Genomic DNA, 19808 nt, shown 5'->3' on the forward strand with positions numbered 1-19808 from the left:
GCTCCGCTGCAGGCGGCCCAGTGTTTCGTCGGTTCGAATCCTGGGCGCGGACATGGCACTGCTCGTCAGACCACGCTGAGGCACCGTCCCACATGCCACAACTAGAGGAACCCACAACGAAGAATACACAACTATGTACCGGGGGGCTTTGGGGAGAAAAAGGAAAAAAATAAAATCTTAAAAAAAAAATGCATATTACTTTCCATAAAACGTTAGCATTGGGACTACAGAGGTCACCTTGTCCACGTTCTCATTTGCAGTGAGGACGGCACTAGAGAAGGCTAGCTCAAGGCCACCAGTTGGCAGTAGTCGAGGCAGGATGGAACCCAGGTATCTTGACTCCCCCCCCAGTTCCCCTTCCATCTGAATACCCTGCCTTTGGGGTGAATAACTGACAGCATTTTGCAGGACTTTCTTCAGCCAATTTTCCAATCCTGTGTCTATTAGGAACTGGGCCGAACAGTGATGTAACAAGGGAACTCCCTGGCTCTGTACATCCACACAAATTCAAGAGCAAAACCGGCAGGCTCTGTCGCATACCTGGATCTAGTAGATCTGGGCTAGGCGCCTCTGAGGGTCCTCATCCTTCATCACTCTGTGGGCAGAAACAAGCCCCTCTTCACCTATGCAGAGTTGTGAGTGTCTGGCACATCGTAGGTACTCACCAAATGTCCCTTCCCCCCACCTCACTCCTGCTTCCAGGACTGCACTGCCATCACTCCATTAAGATTCTCTCAGTGGGTGATCCTCAGCAAATGTTCACTTCCCCTGGCCTCTCAGGATGCTGCTGCCTTCTTTTTCCCAAATAACATACTTAAAGGCTTAGGAATGCAAAGTAAGTATAGCCTTGCCCAAACCAAGCAGAATTAGTGAGGCAGAGCCACTGAAAGGGCGTTCCAAATCCAAGGGATGAGCTTTTCTGATTTCCTGACATTTGGTGTGACCTGCCTGCCTCTTGGAGATATGGTAAATTGGCGGGGATTGAGCTGCAGTCTTCCAGGCTCCTGGAGACTAGGGAAGATCCAGGAACCAGGGGGCGAAGGCCAAGTTGCCAAGAGACAGCCAAGACAGAAGCAAGCAACTAGGGCTCAAGGCTGCAGGCCTGCAACCTCCCTGTCCTCTTCAGACCCGGGCTCCCGAAAACACCCCTGCATGATGTGCTTGCCCACAGCCCTCTCTCGCTCCCCACTATTCTACAAGGTTTGTAGAAAGAACATGGAAAATGGAAAAGAAAGGAAAGAAATAAAGGGAAGGGAAAAAAGGAAAACAATTGAAAACCAGGAATCCAACAGCCCCAGCTCTGAAATGCAGCCCGCTGCTTGCCAGCTGGACCACTTCGCCGCCTCAGCTACATCTGGAAAATGGGAACAAAAACACCTCCCTGAGTTTGTCCCCAGGGCTGTGATGACGGTCCAATGAGACAACAAGCTGAGTGGTCTGCATTCTATTTCTCTCATTGTCATTTTACTCAGGCCACATTCCCACCTAACCTGGTGCCTTACAGGGTGGCTTTCCTCCCTTCCCCCAAATGCTTTCATAAAACAGCGTCCTGCAAGCGTGCCGATGCCAGCCGAGCCAAGTGTGTAGTTGCAGACAGGGCCCACAGCAAAGCCAGAGAGAGCTTCCTGCTCCCCCAGGCCCCTCTTTGCCTCCTTTCCACTGTCTTCCCACGAACAGAGACAATTCTAAGACCCAGTTCTGACCAAGCCAGTCTGCTTGAAACAGGTTGCAGCCCAGGCTCCTTAGGCCCACGGTGCGCAGCCTCTCCCACTTTGGGAATTCCCTACCCAATCACAAGTTCTGCCTATTAAAATCTTTTTCAACCCTCAGACTTTAGACTAAATGCCACCTCTTCCAGGAAGTCCCTCTGCCTGCCCCCTATCAAAGGTGGTCATTGCTGCTTCAGCTTACCCAGCATTGGACCTCTGACCTTATAACCCAGTAAACCAGCAGTTCTCAAAAGACCCCTTTACACTCTTGAAAATTATTGAGAACCTCAAATAACTTTAGTTCTTGTGGGTTATACCTAACAATATTTACTATATTAAAATTAGAACTGAAAGAAATTTAAATATTTTCTTATTTTGAAATTAAAAATTTTAAAATAATCATAAACCCTTTACACGCTAACATAAATGACATTTTTTTAAAAATTGCATCTTCCAAAACAAAAATAAATTAGTAAGAAGGGTAGCATCGTTTTACAGTTTTGCAAATCTCATTAACACCCGGCTTAAGAAAAGGCAGCTCTCTTCCGTCTCTTTCTGCATGAATCTGGCGCCAGAGCACCTGGGACGGCCTCTGGGACCCAGCATCACCCGCTCACAAAGGACGGTGAAAAAGGCAAATGCTGTCTCGGTGGTGTGACCTCTCACACCCTCAAGAAGCAGTCCACATCCGCCGGGCCCAGGCCGAGCAAAGGCTTGCCCCTAGACAGAAGCAGCCCCAGGCCTCCAGGGGGTGAATGGAGAAGAACTTGGGGGTAGGGAACCTCGAAGGGCAAGAGCAGCTGCTTTAGGATCACCGACTCTGTCTCCATGGGGCGCCTCACTTTGTTCCCCCTTTTGCCTCCGCCCCAGGGTCAGGTGAAAGAGGTGTGTCACAGAAAACGTGCGCTTTGGATTGACCCGGTCCTAGGTTCAACCCTTGTCTCTGGATCTTACCAGCTGTGCGACCTTAGGGAAGTTACCTAACTTCTCAGAGCCTTAGTGCCATCCTTGATAAAATGGTTATACTACCTGATAGAGTGAGTGAAGGAAAGAAACCGTATGTAAGACCTCTCGCCCAGGGCCTAATACATAACAGACATTCCGTAAATGGTGGCCAGAAATACCGTGCTGCCTCTCCGGCTCCTGCTTCTGCCTGCCCAACTCTCAGCCTGAGCACGGCTAACACAAAACAGATTAACAATCCCTTCCTTTCTCTCTGAGGACAGCGGGGCCAGGCTGGGATTTTCCAACAGAACTTCACTAATGGAGAAAGGGGTGCGAAGTGACCTAGTCTGCAGAGTGTAGGTCTCCTGTCTTGCAACAGCAGATGGTCCCAATTGCCAGACTCCAGTGCCCTCCCGAGGGGTCTGCCCTGACCTGCCCCAGCCAAGCCTCAGGCACCACTCCTCCTCCTCGTCCTTCCTCCCGCAGGCTGAGGAGCCCCAGGCAGAGGCAGCCAACCCCTCAAACTCCCCCACTCACATCCGCAGAGACACAGCAGCCCATACACACCACGTTCTTCCTATAATGGTTTATCTCCCTGTCCCGGGCACCTAGGTGCTTTAACAGGGCCCGTCCACAGACCCAGGCATGGCTAATGCCCCAGTCACCCAGAAGGGAGGAGCGATGGACAGCTGGTTTTGTCCAGGGTCCTTAGGACTCATGCGCCTTGAAGCTGCCAAACACTGACACCAGCTTCTAAGGCTCCCTCCTGCTGCAAAGCAGTCCCGTTGTCCTCCTTCCCTCCCAGCACCCCTCAGGTGCTCACTCAATACTTTGGGTGAGGTTAGGAAAGCGGGGTGGCCAGCTTCCCAGGTCACACCCTCCAGGAACACCTAGTTTCCTCTGCAGGGTATTCTCAGACACTGCCTGCGCCTTTAAGGACTGCTGCCCTGTGCCAGGGTCTTGACCTCAGCATCCTCAGCTGAGTTGGATTAAGGGACCATTTCATGCCTCTGCGAATTCCTTCTGGCTGCTGTCCCTTCCCCCACTCAGAGACGGAGTAGCCAGTAGCCCAAACCAGTCTGCCAAGGGCAGCCTGGGATCTGGTCTGGTCTGGCAGCCCATTCCCTCAGGGAGCAGAGGCGTCTCCTTTGATAGAGGGTTTGGGGTCAGGGAGTGGGCCCTTGGGGGCTTGGGCTGTTGCAAGGACTCCAGAAAGCCATGCAGTGCCTTGAGCCATGAAGGACTGCTCAGATATCATCCTGTGTGTGGAGGGGACAGAGCTGAGCAAGGTAAGGGTCACATAGGACCACTCTCCTAAGCCCCAGATGGGTGCCCAGGGGACATGCCTGCTGGGCAGTGCTGCCACTGGCCCTCAGCCCTCAAGTCTCCCCCTTTCAGACTGAATTCTGCAATCCTACTTTCGAGCCTGAATCGGGGCCCCCTTGCCCTCCACCGGCCTTCCAGGAGGATGCCAGCTGCAGCATCCGAGCTCCCTGGCACGGTAACCATCTCAGGGGGTGGCCTGGGGTAGGACAGAGAGGCCCAGGAGCTGAGGGCAGTTTGAGGGGTGCCCCAGGGAGGGGAGGTCTCAAAATCCCACCCCAACTGCCCACAGGTCGGCATCGCCGAGGGCTGCAACCAGACTGCCAGTTCTCCTGGCTGTGTGTCCTCCTGCTAGCCAGCCTGCTGCTCCTGCTGCTCGGGCTGCTAGTGGCCATCATCCTGGCCCGTAAGTACCTGGGCTCTGCTTGGGAGAAGGACTTTAGAATGAGACTCCTTGAGCTATGCTACCCAACCCCCCAGGGATCCAGCTCCTCTGAATCCCGCTCCTCCATCTTCCTGCCTCCAGAGTTGCAGGCTACACCCCCACTGGGGACCTCCTATCACCCACTGCCTGCCACCACCACCACTGGCACCACCCCCCTCATCACCACCACCACCTCTCAGGCAACTGGGACCCCTAAAGAGCAGCAGGAGGCAGGCATGAGCCCCACACCCCAGTCCAGTGAGTACTAAGGGCAGATCTTCCTGCAGAAAGGCCCAAGATGGCAGGGGGGAAGGGGGGCAGGAAAAGGCACCTTGGAAAAAAAGAGTCTCTCTCCTTTTGACCTCTGAACTCCCACCTCCATCTCTGCAGCCTGTGGGGGCCTCCTTCCTGGACCAAGGGGCTTCTTCAGCAGCCCTAACTACCCAGACCCTTACCCACCCAATGCCCACTGTGTGTGGCACATCCAGGTGGCCACAGACCATGCAATACAGCTCAAGATCGAAGCTCTCAGCATGGAGAGCGTGGCCTCCTGTCTCTTCGATCGCTTGGAAATCTCCCCTGAGCCTGAAGGCCCCCTCCTCAGGTGGGTCCCTATGCCCCCAGGAGATCCCACCACTGTCTGGAGGGCAAAACCAGGGTGCTGCGTGGGAAAGCCTTGACCTCTGGGCCTAGCACTGCCACCACCTTGCTATATGACCTTGGGAAGGTCGCCTTCCCTCTCTGACCTCAATTTCCAGATGTGTGAAATGGAGCTCTTACCTATTTTTCCCATGAATAAATGCTGCAAGGATGGATGTGCAGGTGCTAGGAAAGTCAGAGCTCCCTGGGAAATGAAAAGAGCATTTTTGAGCACCCTGTCACCAGATCAGGGCTTGAGGAAGAGGACCGGGGGGCCCAGGCAGACTCCCTTCTGGCTGGCCCTGTGCTCTGAGCCTCCATCACCCCAACCTGACTTCTTGCAGAGTGTGTGGGAGGGTACCTCCCCCCACACTCAACACCAATGCCAGCCACCTCCGGGTGGCCTTCGTCTCTGACAGCAGTGTGGAAGGATTTGGTTTCCATGCCTGGTACCAGGCTGTGGCTCCTGGGCATGGTGAGTGTTTTCCCATCATGTCCCCAGCTGCCTGGCAACTGTCCACTTCCCCCGCCTCCAGCCACTCCCAGCACTGGCAAAAAGGGGTGGAGACTCTGGGGGTTTCTCAATCCAGATGCCCACCCCCAGGGAGCTGTGCCCATGATGAGTTCCCCTGTGACCAGCTCATCTGCCTGCTGCCTGACTCAGTGTGTGATGGTTTTGCCAACTGCGCTGATGGCAGGGACGAGACCAACTGCAGTGCCAAGTTCTCTGGTATGGGCCCTGCCAGCCTCAGGGCAGGTACTGTCTTCAGGATCTGATCCAGGTTCAGGCTGGGCTCCCCAGTGCTGGCCCAGCCCCAAATCTGCCTGGTCATTCTGGCTCAAAACTTGTTTCCCCATGGGCATGGTCCAAGCTCTTCTCTGCAGCCACTGCTGGCCCCATTGGGTTAAGGCACAGCCCCCGGGAAACTCCTGAACCCTCCTCCTCTCTCCAGGCTGTGGGGGGAATCTGACTGGGCTCCAGGGCACTTTCTCTGCTCCCAGCTACCTGCAGCAGTACCCTCACCAACAGGTAAGCCCACGCTTCATGGGGAGGGCACTGTGGCACACATGGGCACACCTGAGCACCCAGGTTAGTGTGATTGGGAACAGCACAGCAGAAACTGCCTTGTATGGGAAGGTCAGAGATCAAACAGCCAGGAAGGGAACATTGTTAAGTGCTTACTACCATCCAGATGTTCCTGCCTTGGGTAAATTTATCTCTGAGACCAGACAAGTTAAAGGCCTTCTTATCTCAAGAACCCCAGATGATGAGAGCTGGGTGGGCGACGCCCACCCACTCCCTGCCCAGCCTGCAGCAAGGAGAAACCCCATTGGAGGTCAGATTGGGACAGGAGGAACCTGAGAATTACTCCATCTGTGCCCTCCCCCAGCTTTGCACCTGGCATATCTCGGTGCCTGCTGGACATGGCATAGAACTTCAGTTCCACAACTTCAGCCTGGAAGCTCAGGACGAGTGCAAGCTTGACTACGTGGAGGTGTACGAGACCAGCAACTCAGGGGCCCTCAGCCTCCTGGGCAGGTACTGGCAGAGCCAGGGGAGGAGCCGAGGATCAGCTCCGTGCTCCGCAGTCTGATGGTCAAGGCCTCCCGCAAATTAGCCCAGCTGACCCCCTCGCTTCATCTGCTGCTGCTGCTCCTAGCCAGAGGTCTCTTCACTGTCACCCTAAAAAAGCCTTGTCCTTTCTCGCCTTTGCTCCTGACGTCACCCTTCTCCAGAAGGCCCTTTTCCAGTCCTCTCCCTGTCCCTTCCACTTCCCTCACAAACACGTACTGATTTTTCCCATCTCGAAGTGGCTCAAGTTCAAGCAGTTCATTTAATACCTTGTCTGCTGAATATGTGTGTCTTCCTCCCCAGATCCTAAGCTCCGTGAGTCAGGGACCAAGCCTCCCATCCCCTCTGGCATCACCCCGAGCACCCAGCTCCCAGGGAGGCCTGTGGGAGGCCTCGGTCTACCCTCGGTCAGCCAAGGGCCCCGTGCCCAGGACTGCTCTCTGCTTCGGGCAGGTTCTGTGGAGCAGAGCCACCCCCTCGCCTCATCTCCTGGCACCACCAACTGGCTGTGCTCTTTAGGACAGATCATGGCATCAGCAGCGGGGGCTTCTCAGCCACCTACCGGGCCCTCAATGTCACAGAAAGTAGGTGCCCTGGATGAGTGGGTGTGGCCAGTAGAGGCACCCCCCGGAGAAGAGGGAAGGGCTCTGGATGCTGGTCAGGGCACCATGAAGGCAGTGGGGGTACAGGCATGTCCCAGGGCACTGCCATGACCCCTGTGCCTACAGACCCCTGTGGGCCCAGAGAGTTCTCCTGTCAGGATGGAGGGTGTCAGAGTCTACAGTGGATATGTGACACGTGGAGAAACTGTGCAGACAGCAGTGAGGACAACTGCAGCAGCCCCTTGTTCCCACCCCCAGGTGAGAAGCCTGCCCCAGGGCACCCTGAGCAGGGCACGGAAGGCCTGAGCAGGCTGGAGGCCCATTCATAGAAAGCCTGCTGGCACACTTCATCACAGCCATCCCTATCCTCCCTACGGCAGCGATCCCCTATCCTGACTCTGGGACCGCTTCACAGAGTCCTGGAGGGACTCTCATCCAGTGGTGGCAGTGGTACTCAGTGTTACCTCCTAGGGAAATGGGAATCTGGGAGTCAACAGATGGGGCTTTAAGAACCAATCCAGCCTTGTCACACAGAAAGCCCCTCTCAAAGATGAAGGTGAGAACAGGGGACTTCCCTCCAGATGCCCAGCGGTCCCTACCAATGTGGGTGCCCGATGCTTTCTGAGATCAAAGAGCTGCCTGCACAATGCCCACGGCTGACAAATGATGCTTGGAGCAGGCTTTTAAGGATAACAGGAATCCTCAACATGCGTAGAGCATCTCTCCATGTGATCTCCTTTGAGTCTCATGACAACCCCCGTCTGACCTACATAGAGCCAGTAGCTGTCCCTCCCCAGGTCACGCAGCCAATGAGTGGTTCCCACAGTGACCCTCCCCTCCTACCCCTGCAGAGCTGGCCTGTGAGCCTGTGCAGGTGGAGATGTGCATCGGCCTGAGCTACAACACCACGGCCTTCCCCAACATCTGGGTAGGCATGGCCACCCAGGAGGAGGTGGTGGAGGTCCTCAGAGGTTACAAGGTGCTCCAGCAGAGATAAGGAGGGACCCCGGGAAGGGGAGGGAGCCTGGGCAGCAGGGTGCCTGAGGGCTGATCTCCTCCTTCCACAGAGCCTGACAAGTCTGCCCTGCTACCAGAATTTCCGGAGGCTCCTGTGCGGGCTGCTTGTGCCCCACTGCACCCCGCTAGGCAGTGTCCTTCCCCCGTGCCGCTCTGTCTGCCAGGAGGCAGAGCGCCAGTGCCAGTCTGGCCTGGCATTACTGGGCACCCCCTGGCCCTTCAACTGCAACAGGCTGCCTGAGGCCGCTGGCCTGGAGGCTTGTGCCCAGCCCTGACCCTAAAGTGGGCCCCTGCCCTCTGTCTGCCCATCCCTCTTTTGCCTATCAGGGTGGGCAGGCAGGGGGACAAAGGAGGGGGACTAGCATGGGACTCTGCCCATCCTCTCTGGGGCCTCCCAATCTCCTGGATCTTTCCCTGTCCATTTACTTGCGCCAGCTGCCTGTGGCTGGCTCCACGCTGTGCCATTGACAATCTAGACCAATTCCCACGCAAGATTCTGACCCCAGTTTTCTATCTTCTGCCTTCCCCTCTCCATCTGCTCTTTCAGGTTCCCATTTGCGCTTTTTCATTTATTCAACAAAAACGTATCGAGTACCTAGCAATGTGGCAGGCCCGGTTCTAGGCCCTGGGCTCCAGTTGTCTATCTGCCTCTAGAACTCTCCAGCCTTGGTTCTCAGCTTACATTTCTCCTAGACTAGAGTCTTGTCCTTGGTCTCACACTACACCATCTCTCCTTTCGGCTCCTTGGAGCTGTAGGTGTCCTGAGTGTCTATCTCTCACGGTTCTGCCTCTCTGTGCCGGCTCAAGTCTCTCTCCCCCTCCTTTCTCCTCCCAAACTTTGGCCGGCTGCCGGGCGACACCACGAGTTATTTCCCTGCTACTTCCCGGCCCGGAGCTCTTGGCCCCTGAACAACTGGTTTCCTCTTGGAGTCTGGGAGGAGCAGAGCCGAGCCGTCAGGGAGCGAACCAGGACCGGGGGACGCGGGGGCCCGGGACGCCTGGCTAGGCAGAAGCGCAGGGGCGGAGCCGGGGTCAACAGGAGGGTCCGGAGTAGTGAGCTCCCTAAAGGAGACCAGAGAGCTAGCGGAGCAGCCCGGGAGCCGGAGCGGGGTGTTTGGTGAGATGGGGGGGGGGGGGGGGGTGCTAGTGGAGATGGAGGATGGAATGGGGATGGGGGAGGGGACTGTGGGAAAGACTGGATGCGGGCCGAGACGGGGGTAGGGGGTGGGGGGGGGCCGCCTCCCCTTTCCCTGTCTGCTGTGCTCTCAGGTTCTCCGGGCTAGGGGCGCGCCTTTCTTCGTCCTCCCGCGGCCGCTCTGTCTCACTCACTCACAGGCACGGCAGTGGGGTGGGGAGCTGGGCAGGTCCCAGGATTCTGGGTCCCGACTCCTGTCCTGCCTGGCCCACAGACGGCGAGAGGACCCCGGAGTCCGGACAGCCCGTGCCAGCACCATGAGGGCGCTCGTAGCCCTGCTGCTCCTGGGCCTGGCGGCCGGCTCGGCCCCGCTAGACGACAACAAGATTCCCAGCCTGTGCCCGGGACACCCCGGCCTTCCCGGAACGCCGGGCCACCATGGCAGTCAGGGCCTGCCTGGCCGCGACGGCCGCGACGGCCGGGACGGCACGCCCGGGGCGCCCGGGGAGAAAGGCGAGGGCGGGAGGCCAGGTAAGAAGGCGCCTCCGCTGCCGTCCACCGGGCTGTCCAAGCGAGCGCGGCCCCTGAGCGGGCTCTCCGGGGCCGCGGGGCCACAGGGCTCGGGATCCCCGCCAGGGGGCGCCGCTGCGGTCCCCGCCATCCTCTCGGCTCTGGGACCCGGGAGAGGAGAGAGTGACTCAGCGGCGGGAGGCAGAACTCCTGGGACCCTCTTTGCCCCAGCCCCAGGGATCTGCCCCAAGCCCTGTAGGAAGTGGGGAGAAGGGGCCCTGGTGCGCAGGGCGGCACTGGCCGAGGAAGTGGCGGCTGACGGGGCTCGGAGAGGATGGGGAGGGTCGTTAGAGCCGCCCTCCTCGCAGCCCGCGGCGGGCGCCCCCGGCCGCTACATTCACCCGAACCGCTCCCCTCACCCCCGCAGGACTGCCGGGGCCCCGTGGGGAGCCCGGGCCGCGAGGAGAGGCTGGACCCGTGGGGGCGACCGGGCCGGCGGGCGAGTGCTCGGTGCCTCCGCGCTCCGCCTTCAGCGCCAAGCGCTCCGAGAGCCGGGTGCCTCCGCCGTCAGACGCGCCCCTACCCTTCGACCGCGTGCTGGTGAACGAGCAGGGACACTACGACGCCACCACCGGCAAGTTCACCTGCCAGGTGCCCGGGGTCTACTACTTCGCGGTCCACGCCACCGTCTACCGGGCTAGCCTGCAGTTCGATCTGGTCAAGAATGGCGAGTCCATCGCCTCTTTCTTCCAGTTTTTTGGGGGGTGGCCCAAGCCAGCCTCGCTCTCCGGGGGCGCCATGGTGAGGCTGGAGCCCGAGGACCAGGTGTGGGTGCAGGTGGGCGTCGGTGACTACATCGGCATCTACGCCAGCATCAAGACGGACAGCACCTTCTCTGGATTCCTGGTGTACTCTGACTGGCACAGCTCCCCTGTCTTCGCTTGATGCCCACTGGAAAGTGAGCTCAAGCTCTCTCACTCCTAGGGGAGGAGGGTATGACACTGACAGGCACATGATCCGGGAGGGCTGGCCCCCCTGGAGTGTTGTGAATGACTACGGAGGTGGGGTGCGGGTTTCTCCGTCCTGCTGCTGGCAGGGAATGGGAACAGGGGCTGTCTGAGATCCGAGCTGGCAGCATGGGGCAGTGGCTGGAATCCTGCCCAAGACCAAAGGAGTGCTCTGTGCTGGCAGGTGTGGGTCCTCCAATTGCCCAGGACCCCAAGGTGGGATGCTTTCTTCCTGGTCCTCCGCTTCTCTGGGTCCTCCCTGATCCGTCCTACTCCTGGGCCCTTCTCTCAGAGATCATTCAATAAACCTAAAACCCCCTCCTACTGGTTCAGCCTCTCTTCTTTAGTGGTGGGGATGCCCTGATTCTGAGGAGCGGGGGAGGAGGGAAGGAAAGAGAGGAGGTTTGGGGGTGGGGGATGCTCAGGCAGAAGGGGGGTGCTCTTAGGCTGGATGAGCTATGGGGCAGAAGATACAGGATGCAGGCCCAGGTGAACGAGAGGCCAATTCACAGAGCTGGCCCCCAAGTTGTGTAGGTTATGAACTGGAGTGCCTGGCTGAGGAGGTGCCCTCCTGGCATGGGGCTCTGGCCACCTTTCTAACTCAAAGATGCCATATGCACTGGGCAGGGGCTACCTTCACCACACACATCCCTGCCCTGATCAATGAACAGGAGCCCAGGGTTTTCATTCATGACTGCTCTGGCTGCTTGCCTCGTCCCTAGACGACTGGAAAGCTATTTCTCTGTCCCCCATGCCAGGGGAGTGTCCCTGGTTGTCTAGAGATAAGTAGTTTCTGAGGTGACCACAAGGGGGCACCCCAGCTCCAGAGTGAGGCAATGACCCTGGGCAGCTCGCGCTCCTGACTAACAGGATGGTTAGGGGGAGGAAGGGTATTGAGGTCTGCCAGTGGAATTCCAGATGGGGGTGGAGGAAAAGGGGGTCCTTTCCTCCCAGCTCAGGAAGTTTATCTTCTCTCATAAAATGTTTATCCTCATATTAAACAGACTAGAAGGAGCCAAGCCTCCCCTTGCTCAGCAACCTCTCAGGGTTGGGGGAGGGGGAGAAAAAGTCCTCCTTCAGGCCTCCCAACTCCGAGGGGGATGTGGCCAACTCCCCCACTGTGCTGGGCATGGCCTGGGCAGCCGCGCCACGAAGTCTGAGGCTAACCACAAAGCCCCTTCAAGGCTCCCCTCCTCTGACCTTCAGAAGCTGGCCGCAGCCCCTCCCCCAACCCAATGACTAACAAACCAGGGCTTGCCAGGCCCACAATCGGTTCAGCCTCTCAACCCAAGAGAAAGTGGAAAGGCCCCTCCTCAGAGTTTCTTCCCGACCTACCCCTTCTCCCTCTCCCGCCCCCTGCCCTCCCACCTCCCTTCAGAAGGCTGTCACTGCCATTAAGCTCCTAGATTTAACATACAATTATGGGGGAGTGTCCCCCACCCCACTCTTGCTGGTCATGTAAGGGTGGATATGACCAATAGGGATTGGGGCCTGGGCTGGGGAAGTGAGCTAGAGACGGGCCTCAGGCTTCCTGGCTCCCTGTTCTCCACCAGCACGTCCGGCAGCCATACTCGAGCCCATCACATTGCCACTTGATGCGAAGAGATAGGAGGATAAGCACCAGCTCCTCCGGGAATCAGGAACCCCAAGTTCCCTCCTGGGAAGAGTGGCACCAGAGGAGAAGCTGGGAAGGCTGACTCACACGATGAGAAAGTTCACACTTCTCTCTCCTAGGGCTTAATTCTGGCAACAACAGAAAAGATAGGGAGGGCCTTCCAAAAGCCATGTGTGTGAGAGGGCACCAAGTGGATGGGGTGAAAGCTAATCCAGCCATACCTGTTTGGGCTCTCCCCAAGACACAGTACTCCCACCTATCTCATCTCTCCCCCAACCAGGTCCCCCACAGACCACACTGTGACTCCAGGAGGACTGCAGGACCCTGCTGCAGTGTTAGTTACCCTGACCAACTGCTCGCTCTTGCAAGGATGCACACAGAGGCCCTCAGAGCTGGCAACAGGACTTTATTCACTGGAAGCTGGGACAGACAGACCCCTCAGCGAGCTGCATGCCCCAAGGTCCTGGCCCCTTCTATATTTGGACCCTAGTGAAATGTGCACAGTCTGCCCTCCCCATGCCAGGGAGAGACAAGTGGAAAGGGGATGCCATTTTCCTCTGTGATGTGAGGAGTGAAGGGGGTACAAGCAGAAACCTGGTTATCCCTCCTGAGGGTCCCAGTGGAGCTGGGGTGCCAGAGGGTACATGGTCCCAAAGGCAGGTGCAGACCGTCCCTCCCTCCCACCCAGGGGTAAACTGATCCCAGCAGTTGAGTCAGGTTGGAGGGAGCCTCATAAGATCATGACAGGCAGTAGTGGTAGCTCTAAGGGCACCTAAGAGATCCTACCCCAAAGCCTCCCAGGGCACAGGGGCTCTAGCTGAAAGCAAAGGTTCAAGAGCATTCCAAGGCCCTTGAGTTGCCAAAACACCCAAATGACACTAATGTGTTGTGGCTGCAGAAGCTGGGGAAGAAGTGAGGAGGGGGCAGGGAGAGAAACTGCAAATCTCCAACAAAAAAAAAAAACAGAAGCAAAGAACAGGGGCTCCAGAGGCTGGCATCTGGGTGGGCCCTGGAAAGCTGGAGGGGAGTCCACAGAAAACAGTCTCAGGGCCTTGCATAGTGACACACTCACCACCCTCAGCATCACAGGGACCCACTGGGTAAGGAAAAGCTATTACCCTGCCCCCACCCAGGTCATAGTCTCCTAGAGTATCCCATCTCAATGTCCTGGATGTATGGCTTAGAGGCTTGGCATGACAGCCATGGGGGCAGGTGGGGATTCAGGCCAGGAATCGGAGATCAGGTGCTGATGCTGTCCTAGCGCAGGTGGCTGCGTAGAGCGTAGAGGGCTGAGCAGGCAGAGACGGAGTCTTCAGAGGTAGACATTGAGGGTCTGCAGAATGCCCCGGCGGCACAGTGGGCAGTTGCGGTGATAGACAGGGTGGCGCATCAGGATTTCAGTGCAGGCCTGGCACAGGCACAGGTGCCGACAGGGCAGAAGCAGCACCGTCTTGCTCTGGTCCTGGCAGATGACGCACTTCTTCCGCTCCTCTTGCTCCTTCAGCAATTTCCATGGGTCTTGCCCAGCTATGGGCATCTCCTCATTGAGCCTCTCCCGGCCCCGGGCAGCTGCTGCTCTGACCATCCTGACCTCCTCCTCTTCTGCCACTGATCTGGGCCCTGCTTCAGGAAGAATGTCCTGTCGCCAGGTTGTAGCTGAGGGTACCCTCCTAGGGCCACTGTGAGGAGCCCCAGGTGCCCCTCCCCGATTTGGCCAGCTCGCCAGCTGCAGGCTGCGGCTCCAGACTCGGCGCCAGGCCTCTGAGCCCAGTGCTAGGCGAGACAATCGCACAACATCCTCTCGGAGCCGGTGGTAGGATGGCCGGGCATGGAGCTGACTGAGTGCCTGGGTGGCGAGCCTCAGGGTGAGGTCCGGGTGCAACACAGTCACTGTCACTGCCAGCACGCAAGCCAACAGCACCAGGCCAGTGAGATTGACAAGCACAAAGCTGGCCAAGAGGCGGGCAGCTGAGGCCAGGAGCTCCAGTGCTAGTTGGCAGGGGGTCCAGAGGAGGATGGCCATGGCCACAGCACTGCTGGAAATGTGGGCTAGGAAGGCAGCCATAACGTCTGTCATCCTCCACAGCGGCCCCATCACTGCATCCCACAGGGCCAGCACCAGGGAGAAGAGGTTCTGAGTGCCAATGAGACAGATGTTGACCAAGCTGTTGATCACATAGGCCACCAAGCTCATAGCGATGGTACAGATGTCACAGGCCTGGCGCAGCAAAGCATGGCCATTGGAGACCACATTGAGGACACCCCGGTGCAGTATCTCCCGGCTCCTCAGTGCCCCGTGAGAGGCCAGGTGCCCCAGGAGCTTTAGGCTCTCCAGGCCAGAGCAACAGCTGTATAGCAGGGTACACAAGGCCTGCAAGCCCCCAAAGGTGAACCGTACCAAGGCTTCAATCAAGGCCAGCAGTGAAAGCACGACTCCGCGGCCCAAGTGCAGAAGACTAGTCAGTACCGTGTGTGGCAGGTTGTAGATGAAGGCCAGGAGCCAGGCCAGGGAAGCCAGGAGGGAGGACACCAGCAGGAAGTTGAGGTCCAACACCAAGGTCAGCACGTCCAGCACCAGGCCCACCCCATTCACTACAAGGTACACAGCCTCCATGATAGGGCTACGGAGGTTAGTCCAAAAGGAAGTCTCGCTCCTGGTTGAGGGGGCTGTCAAGGCTGTCAATATTTGGGGGGTCAGGGATTAATTTGGACGAGAAGTGAGCAGTCTCCAACCCAGGGAGAGAATCAAGAATCTAAGGAAGAAGAGGGTCAGAGGGAAGTGGAGTCTCAGTGGAGAGACAGGGGGCCAGATGCCGATCCAGAAGTCCCGGTTTTGAAGGCGGGCTGTTTGGAAGGGAAGAGGCCAAACATCTCTAGAGTGGAGGTGAGCCCGGGATGGAGGAGAGACTTCAGCTTTGGAGGCCCGGGGGTGGCGTACCACGGTCGGGCAATGGCTCAGACCGAGCGGAGACCGGGAACGGATGGGATCAGGCCGGGCCGGGGCCGGGTGGGGGCGGCGCAGGCTGGGCGCGGGCTCGCAGTCCAGCTACGCAGGTGCCCCTGTCCCCGCCCGGCCCCCGTCCCCCGGGCTCGCGGCGCTTTGCGCCCAAAGAGGGACTGGGAAAGGGAGTCAGCCTCAGCAAACCCCAGGCGCAGCCTCTACTCCGCTGGGCGCCGCCATCTTGTGTGCGAAGGGGTGGGGCAAGAAGCGTGACAGGGAGGGAGGGACGAAGAACTCCGGCCAATCGGTGAGGGCCAACCGCCGGGACGTCGAGCACTCATTGGTCTGTTTGAACGGCGCCCAAACATATTTACTTTCCAGAGGGAGGGGCGGAGACAGACTGAAATCCCCGCCCCTTTGAAGGCGTGATTGGTCAGTTGGCGGGCAGAGGCGGAATATGCCCTCTAGCCTCGCCCCCTAAAGGCGCAGGACTTTGGACTAGGCTAAATATGGGCGCCGTTCTTTTTCTTGGCCGCGCGGCGTGATCATTTTAGGTGCGGGTTGGGGTCACTGCCTCCGAGCTGGGCTCTGGAATTGCACCGCCTCCTTAGCCTCCTCAGGCTCGCTGCCTCGTCCTCCTCTATTTATTCATTTATTCTATCTTTTATTGAGCTCCTACAAATGCACTGAGGATACAAAAAAGGTTTAAGACGGTGCCTGCTCTCAAGCAGTTCACACGAGGAAACAGATTGTTACAGGGGATTCCCAAGCTGCTATAACAAAGTTTCCTCACGCTCCATTAGGTTTTCTCAGCATCCTCAGGAGATTACCTCATTGTCATTGAGACAAGGAGGCCACGAACCGGAAATAGCTCACCCCTTACTTCAGCCGCATTTGTTTACTTGAACACTCTATTTAGATATCTACGCCTGGGCGGCTCCAGTTAGCCTTCTCTTTAATATTCAAATAATATTCAAAATATATTTGAGGCCCCACGTCAAATATACTGGGAAGCCGAGTGTTTTCTACTAACGTCAAGGATACTTGGGAATCTTATCTGTCCCTTGGTCACCATTGCTTTAATTTCCTGCTTGTATTGAACTCTTCATCTCCACTCTGGCCTCCTGAAAGTGTCTGTACGCCCCACCCCCTTCGCCCCACCCTGAACACTGCCTGAATCCTTCATTCCCCAAAGCACCACTGATACAGAGCTGAGGTGTGCAGCAGACCTTTACTGAGACATTGGAGTCCCAATGTCTCAGAGGTGACCTGTGGCCAAAATTCTTGTGACAAGTGAATTACTACAAAACGCTCTCCATTCTTCAACTAGGAACATAATGGCTGAAAGTACCACGTGACCAGAATGCGAAAGCAGCGCTGAATGGTCCCCCCTGGAGAAGTCAAGGCGCCTGCCAGTGCTGACTAGGGGAGTGGTCCTGGAAATGGTGGCTCTGTTTGGAATCAAGCAGTATCACTACTAACTTGATAATGTTTCTTTCTCCTCCAGGACTATTTCAGGTAAGAGCTGGTTCAAACACCCACAGGTGCCGAAGCAATGGTCAGGCATCTATTGGAGGCTGGAGGAGGAGTACTGAAGAGGTATTGGTGGAAAGAACCAATGCCAACTAACTTTAGGGAAGAGATTCAAAGTGCTTACTACCGTGAGTGACAGTGATTGAGAATAAGCCAGATCTTGAGAACGTTTACTGCCTGGAGGTGGTATCCTTGCAGAATTTTATAACAGAAAACGTAGTGGGTGGAACTAAAACCCTCAGGCATCTATCTGCCCCCAAGGGGCCTGCTGGAGCAACAGCTGGTTTCTGCTGCTATGCTAACTGCGTGGCTTTTGTTTTGCTGGGTGAGGATGCTAGCTGGTACAATAGAAGGGGTTTTTAGAGGTTGTTCGGGTTTGAAGATTAAGAGAGAATAAAACCATGAAAGAATGACTAATTCAGGAGTTTTGTTTTGTGGTATTGTGTGTACTATAACCCTCCCCTTCGCTTTCCCATCAAGCATTCAGTAAAATCTATATATACATTTTTTTTTTAAAGATTGGCACCTGAGCTAACAACTGTTGCCAATCTTCTTTTTTTTTCCCCCTGCTTTTTCTCCCCAAATCCCCCAAGGACATAGTTGTATATTTTAGTTGTGGGTCCTTCTAGTTGTGGTATGTGGGATGCCGCCTCAAGGGGGCCTAATCAGCGGTGCCATGTCCGCACCCAGGATCCGAACCGGCGAAACCCTAGGCCTCAGAAGCGGAGCCCGAGATCTTAACCACTCGGCCACGGAGCCGGCCCCAGTAAAATCTATCTTACTGCTAAGGTTTTCCAGTTGGATTTTTTCCTTTTTGATTTAATTTTGCTTTTCAATTATGCAAATTATTTACAGGGTCCCAAAGTCAAAACTGTATAAAAGGTTACATCCGTGGAAGACTTCATCCTGCCCCCTCCACCCTGTTCCCTCCCAGTACCACCCAAAGACCCACAAATCACAAACATACCAAAAAATGTTTTCCTCAGTCAATCGGGATTCAGGGCTTGGCACTGGCACAGCAGAACTCATAACTCTGAACATCAGCTCTGGGTAACAACACCGTTCAGCCCGGAGAGCACTTCTCCACATCTCATAACCCATGTCCTGGAAACATGAGGTGACAGTGTCCCAATGCCACAAAGATCTGTGGTTTGGGCAAGGGACGCTTTGAGTGGTTGAAGCACTTAGGTAAGAAAAGAAATACATTAATTAAGTAGTCACATCCTCTTGGTTTTCTTCTTATTCCAATGTGTGGTTCCAGAAGCACTCAGAAATTAATGCTGTATTTGCAGTAGTTGGTGAGGAACATCTGTAATATTAATTCATTTTTTTTTTTAAAGATTGGTACCTGAGCTAACAACTATTGCCAATCTTTTTTTTTTCTCCCCAAATCCCCCCCAGTACATAGTTGTATATTTAAGCTGAGGGTCCTTCTAGTTGTGGCATGTGGGACGCTGCCTCAGCGTGGCTTGATGAGTGGTACCGTGTCTGCACCCAGGATCCGAACTGGCGAAACCCTGGGCCACCGAAGTGGAGCGCATGAACTTAACCACTTGGCCACGGGGCTGGCCCCTAAGTCATATTTTTTAAAATTTGTATATATGTAAGTCTAGGTGAAACATGAGTGCGTGTTTAATTGGCTTTAGCCCTGTTTTGACTTAAAGACTAAAAAAACACAACCACAATTTTAGGCACTGATTTAAAAGATTATTAAAGGGCAAGTCCATGATAATGGGACTGACATGGTTAGTAAGGATAAAGGTGAACAAGGTCATTTTTTTTGACCAAAAATCCAGAAGCATTTTTCGTGTCATGTGCCCATAGGGCACATAGTCGAACTTGTTACTAGTCCTGACCTCAGCTGTGCTGATTGTGATGGCCTTTGGAACAATATAAAGATTATATTCAATGTTTTCTGGATCTGCCCAAAGATGAAACATCTTGGAAAAACACATATCACATTTGACCTTACAACCACTCTTGGACACACGATGGGAATGCTGGTTAAATGCTGTTATAACAAGTAGATTTAATTTAGACGTGATACTGAAAGAACTTGAAGGGGGGCCGGCTCGGTGGCCCAGTGGTTAAGTTTGCACGTTCTGCTTCAGCAGCTCAGGGTTCGCCAGTTCGGATCCCAGGTGCAGACATAGCACTGCTTGGCAAGCCGTGCTGTGGCAGGCGTCCCACATATAAAGCAGAGGAAGATGGGCATGGATGTTAGCTGAAGGCCAGCCTTCCTCAGCAAAAAGAGGAGGATTGGCAGCAGATGTTAGCTCAGGGCTGATCCTTCTCAAAAAAAAGAAAAAAAGAACTTGAAGAGTTAAGCAAAACGATGGAAGATTCTCAAATAAAGAACAAATCATGGTCTCAAATGGAAACTGAAATTACTCTTGAATATGCTCTTGAATATACTCTTGAATACTACCACACATATTTGAGATGGACTGTTGCTTAATATTAATAATATTGACAGAAGCTTAACAAAGAAATCTAAATCTGTTTGACTATTTTAGCTTGTTTTGTTTGTTTGTTTACAATTGATGATGCACTATTGATTTTTTTTTTTTAAGATTGGCACCTGAGCTAACAACTTGCCAATCTCTGTTTTTTGTTTTTTTTTTTGCTTTTTCTCCCCAAATCCTCCCCAGTAGATAGTTGTATACTTTTAGTTGTGGGTCCTTCTAGTTGTGGCATGTGGCACGCTGCCTCAACATGGCCTGATGAGCGGTGCCATGTCTGCACCCAGGATCTGAACCAGCAAACCCCAGGCTGCTGAAGCGGAGCACATGAATTTAACCACTCAGGCACAGGGCCAGCCTCAATACTTTATTA

The 19808-nt window shown here is 55.4% G+C and overlaps 3 protein-coding genes across 6 annotated transcripts; 2 read left to right on the forward strand and 1 right to left on the reverse strand.

Moving 5' to 3' along the window:
• The first annotated feature begins 3685 nt into the window (after positions 1 to 3685).
• On the forward strand, positions 3686 to 9123 carry MFRP (membrane frizzled-related protein). Of its 3 annotated transcripts, none has more exons than XM_070490090.1 (13): positions 3686 to 3943; positions 4053 to 4155; positions 4270 to 4383; positions 4504 to 4659; positions 4792 to 5005; positions 5385 to 5515; positions 5645 to 5770; positions 5994 to 6070; positions 6432 to 6580; positions 7067 to 7197; positions 7342 to 7473; positions 8067 to 8194; positions 8989 to 9123. In XM_070490090.1, the coding sequence occupies exons 1-13, from the start codon at positions 3890 to 3892 to the stop codon at positions 8995 to 8997; spliced, it is 1524 nt and encodes a 507-aa protein (XP_070346191.1). In that variant the 5' UTR covers positions 3686 to 3889; the 3' UTR covers positions 8998 to 9123. The 3 variants fall into 3 exon arrangements, with proteins under 3 accessions (XP_070346191.1, XP_070346190.1, XP_014711177.1); XM_070490089.1 differs by lacking the exon at positions 8989 to 9123 and adding an exon at positions 8780 to 8905; XM_014855691.3 differs by lacking the exon at positions 8989 to 9123 and adding an exon at positions 8283 to 8756.
• A 40-nt stretch (positions 9124 to 9163) lies between these two features.
• C1QTNF5 (C1q and TNF related 5) lies at positions 9164 to 11208 on the forward strand. Of its 2 annotated transcripts, none has more exons than XM_014855693.3 (3): positions 9164 to 9349; positions 9642 to 9898; positions 10305 to 11208. In XM_014855693.3, the coding sequence occupies exons 2-3, from the start codon at positions 9685 to 9687 to the stop codon at positions 10820 to 10822; spliced, it is 732 nt and encodes a 243-aa protein (XP_014711179.1). In that variant the 5' UTR covers positions 9164 to 9349; positions 9642 to 9684; the 3' UTR covers positions 10823 to 11208. The 2 variants fall into 2 exon arrangements, with proteins under 2 accessions (XP_014711179.1, XP_070346192.1); XM_070490091.1 differs by having other exon boundaries at positions 9166 to 9342.
• A 1682-nt stretch (positions 11209 to 12890) lies between these two features.
• RNF26 (ring finger protein 26) lies at positions 12891 to 15694 on the reverse strand. The gene has a single exon (XM_014855690.3). The coding sequence runs from the start codon at positions 15111 to 15113 to the stop codon at positions 13812 to 13814; it is 1302 nt and encodes a 433-aa protein (XP_014711176.1). The 5' UTR covers positions 15114 to 15694; the 3' UTR covers positions 12891 to 13811.
• Positions 15695 to 19808: the final 4114 nt, after the last annotated feature.

This window comes from Equus asinus, chromosome 20, assembly GCF_041296235.1.
Source record: "Equus asinus isolate D_3611 breed Donkey chromosome 20, EquAss-T2T_v2, whole genome shotgun sequence".
Taxonomy (NCBI): domain Eukaryota; kingdom Metazoa; phylum Chordata; class Mammalia; order Perissodactyla; family Equidae; genus Equus; species Equus asinus.

Coding starts and splice junctions, on each gene's coding strand:
- MFRP (XM_014855691.3), top strand. CDS start 3,890: ATGAAGGACTGCTCAGATATCATCCTGTGTGTGGAGGGGACAGAGCTG. Junction 5,006..5,384: donor CCTGAAGGCCCCCTCCTCAG/GTGGGTCCCTAT, acceptor GACTTCTTGCAG/AGTGTGTGGGAGGGTACCTC. Junction 6,071..6,431: donor AGCAGTACCCTCACCAACAG/GTAAGCCCACGC, acceptor GCCCTCCCCCAG/CTTTGCACCTGGCATATCTC.
- C1QTNF5 (XM_014855693.3), top strand. CDS start 9,685: ATGAGGGCGCTCGTAGCCCTGCTGCTCCTGGGCCTGGCGGCCGGCTCG. Junction 9,899..10,304: donor AGGCGAGGGCGGGAGGCCAG/GTAAGAAGGCGC, acceptor TCACCCCCGCAG/GACTGCCGGGGCCCCGTGGG.
- RNF26 (XM_014855690.3), bottom strand. CDS start 15,113: ATGGAGGCTGTGTACCTTGTAGTGAATGGGGTGGGCCTGGTGCTGGAC.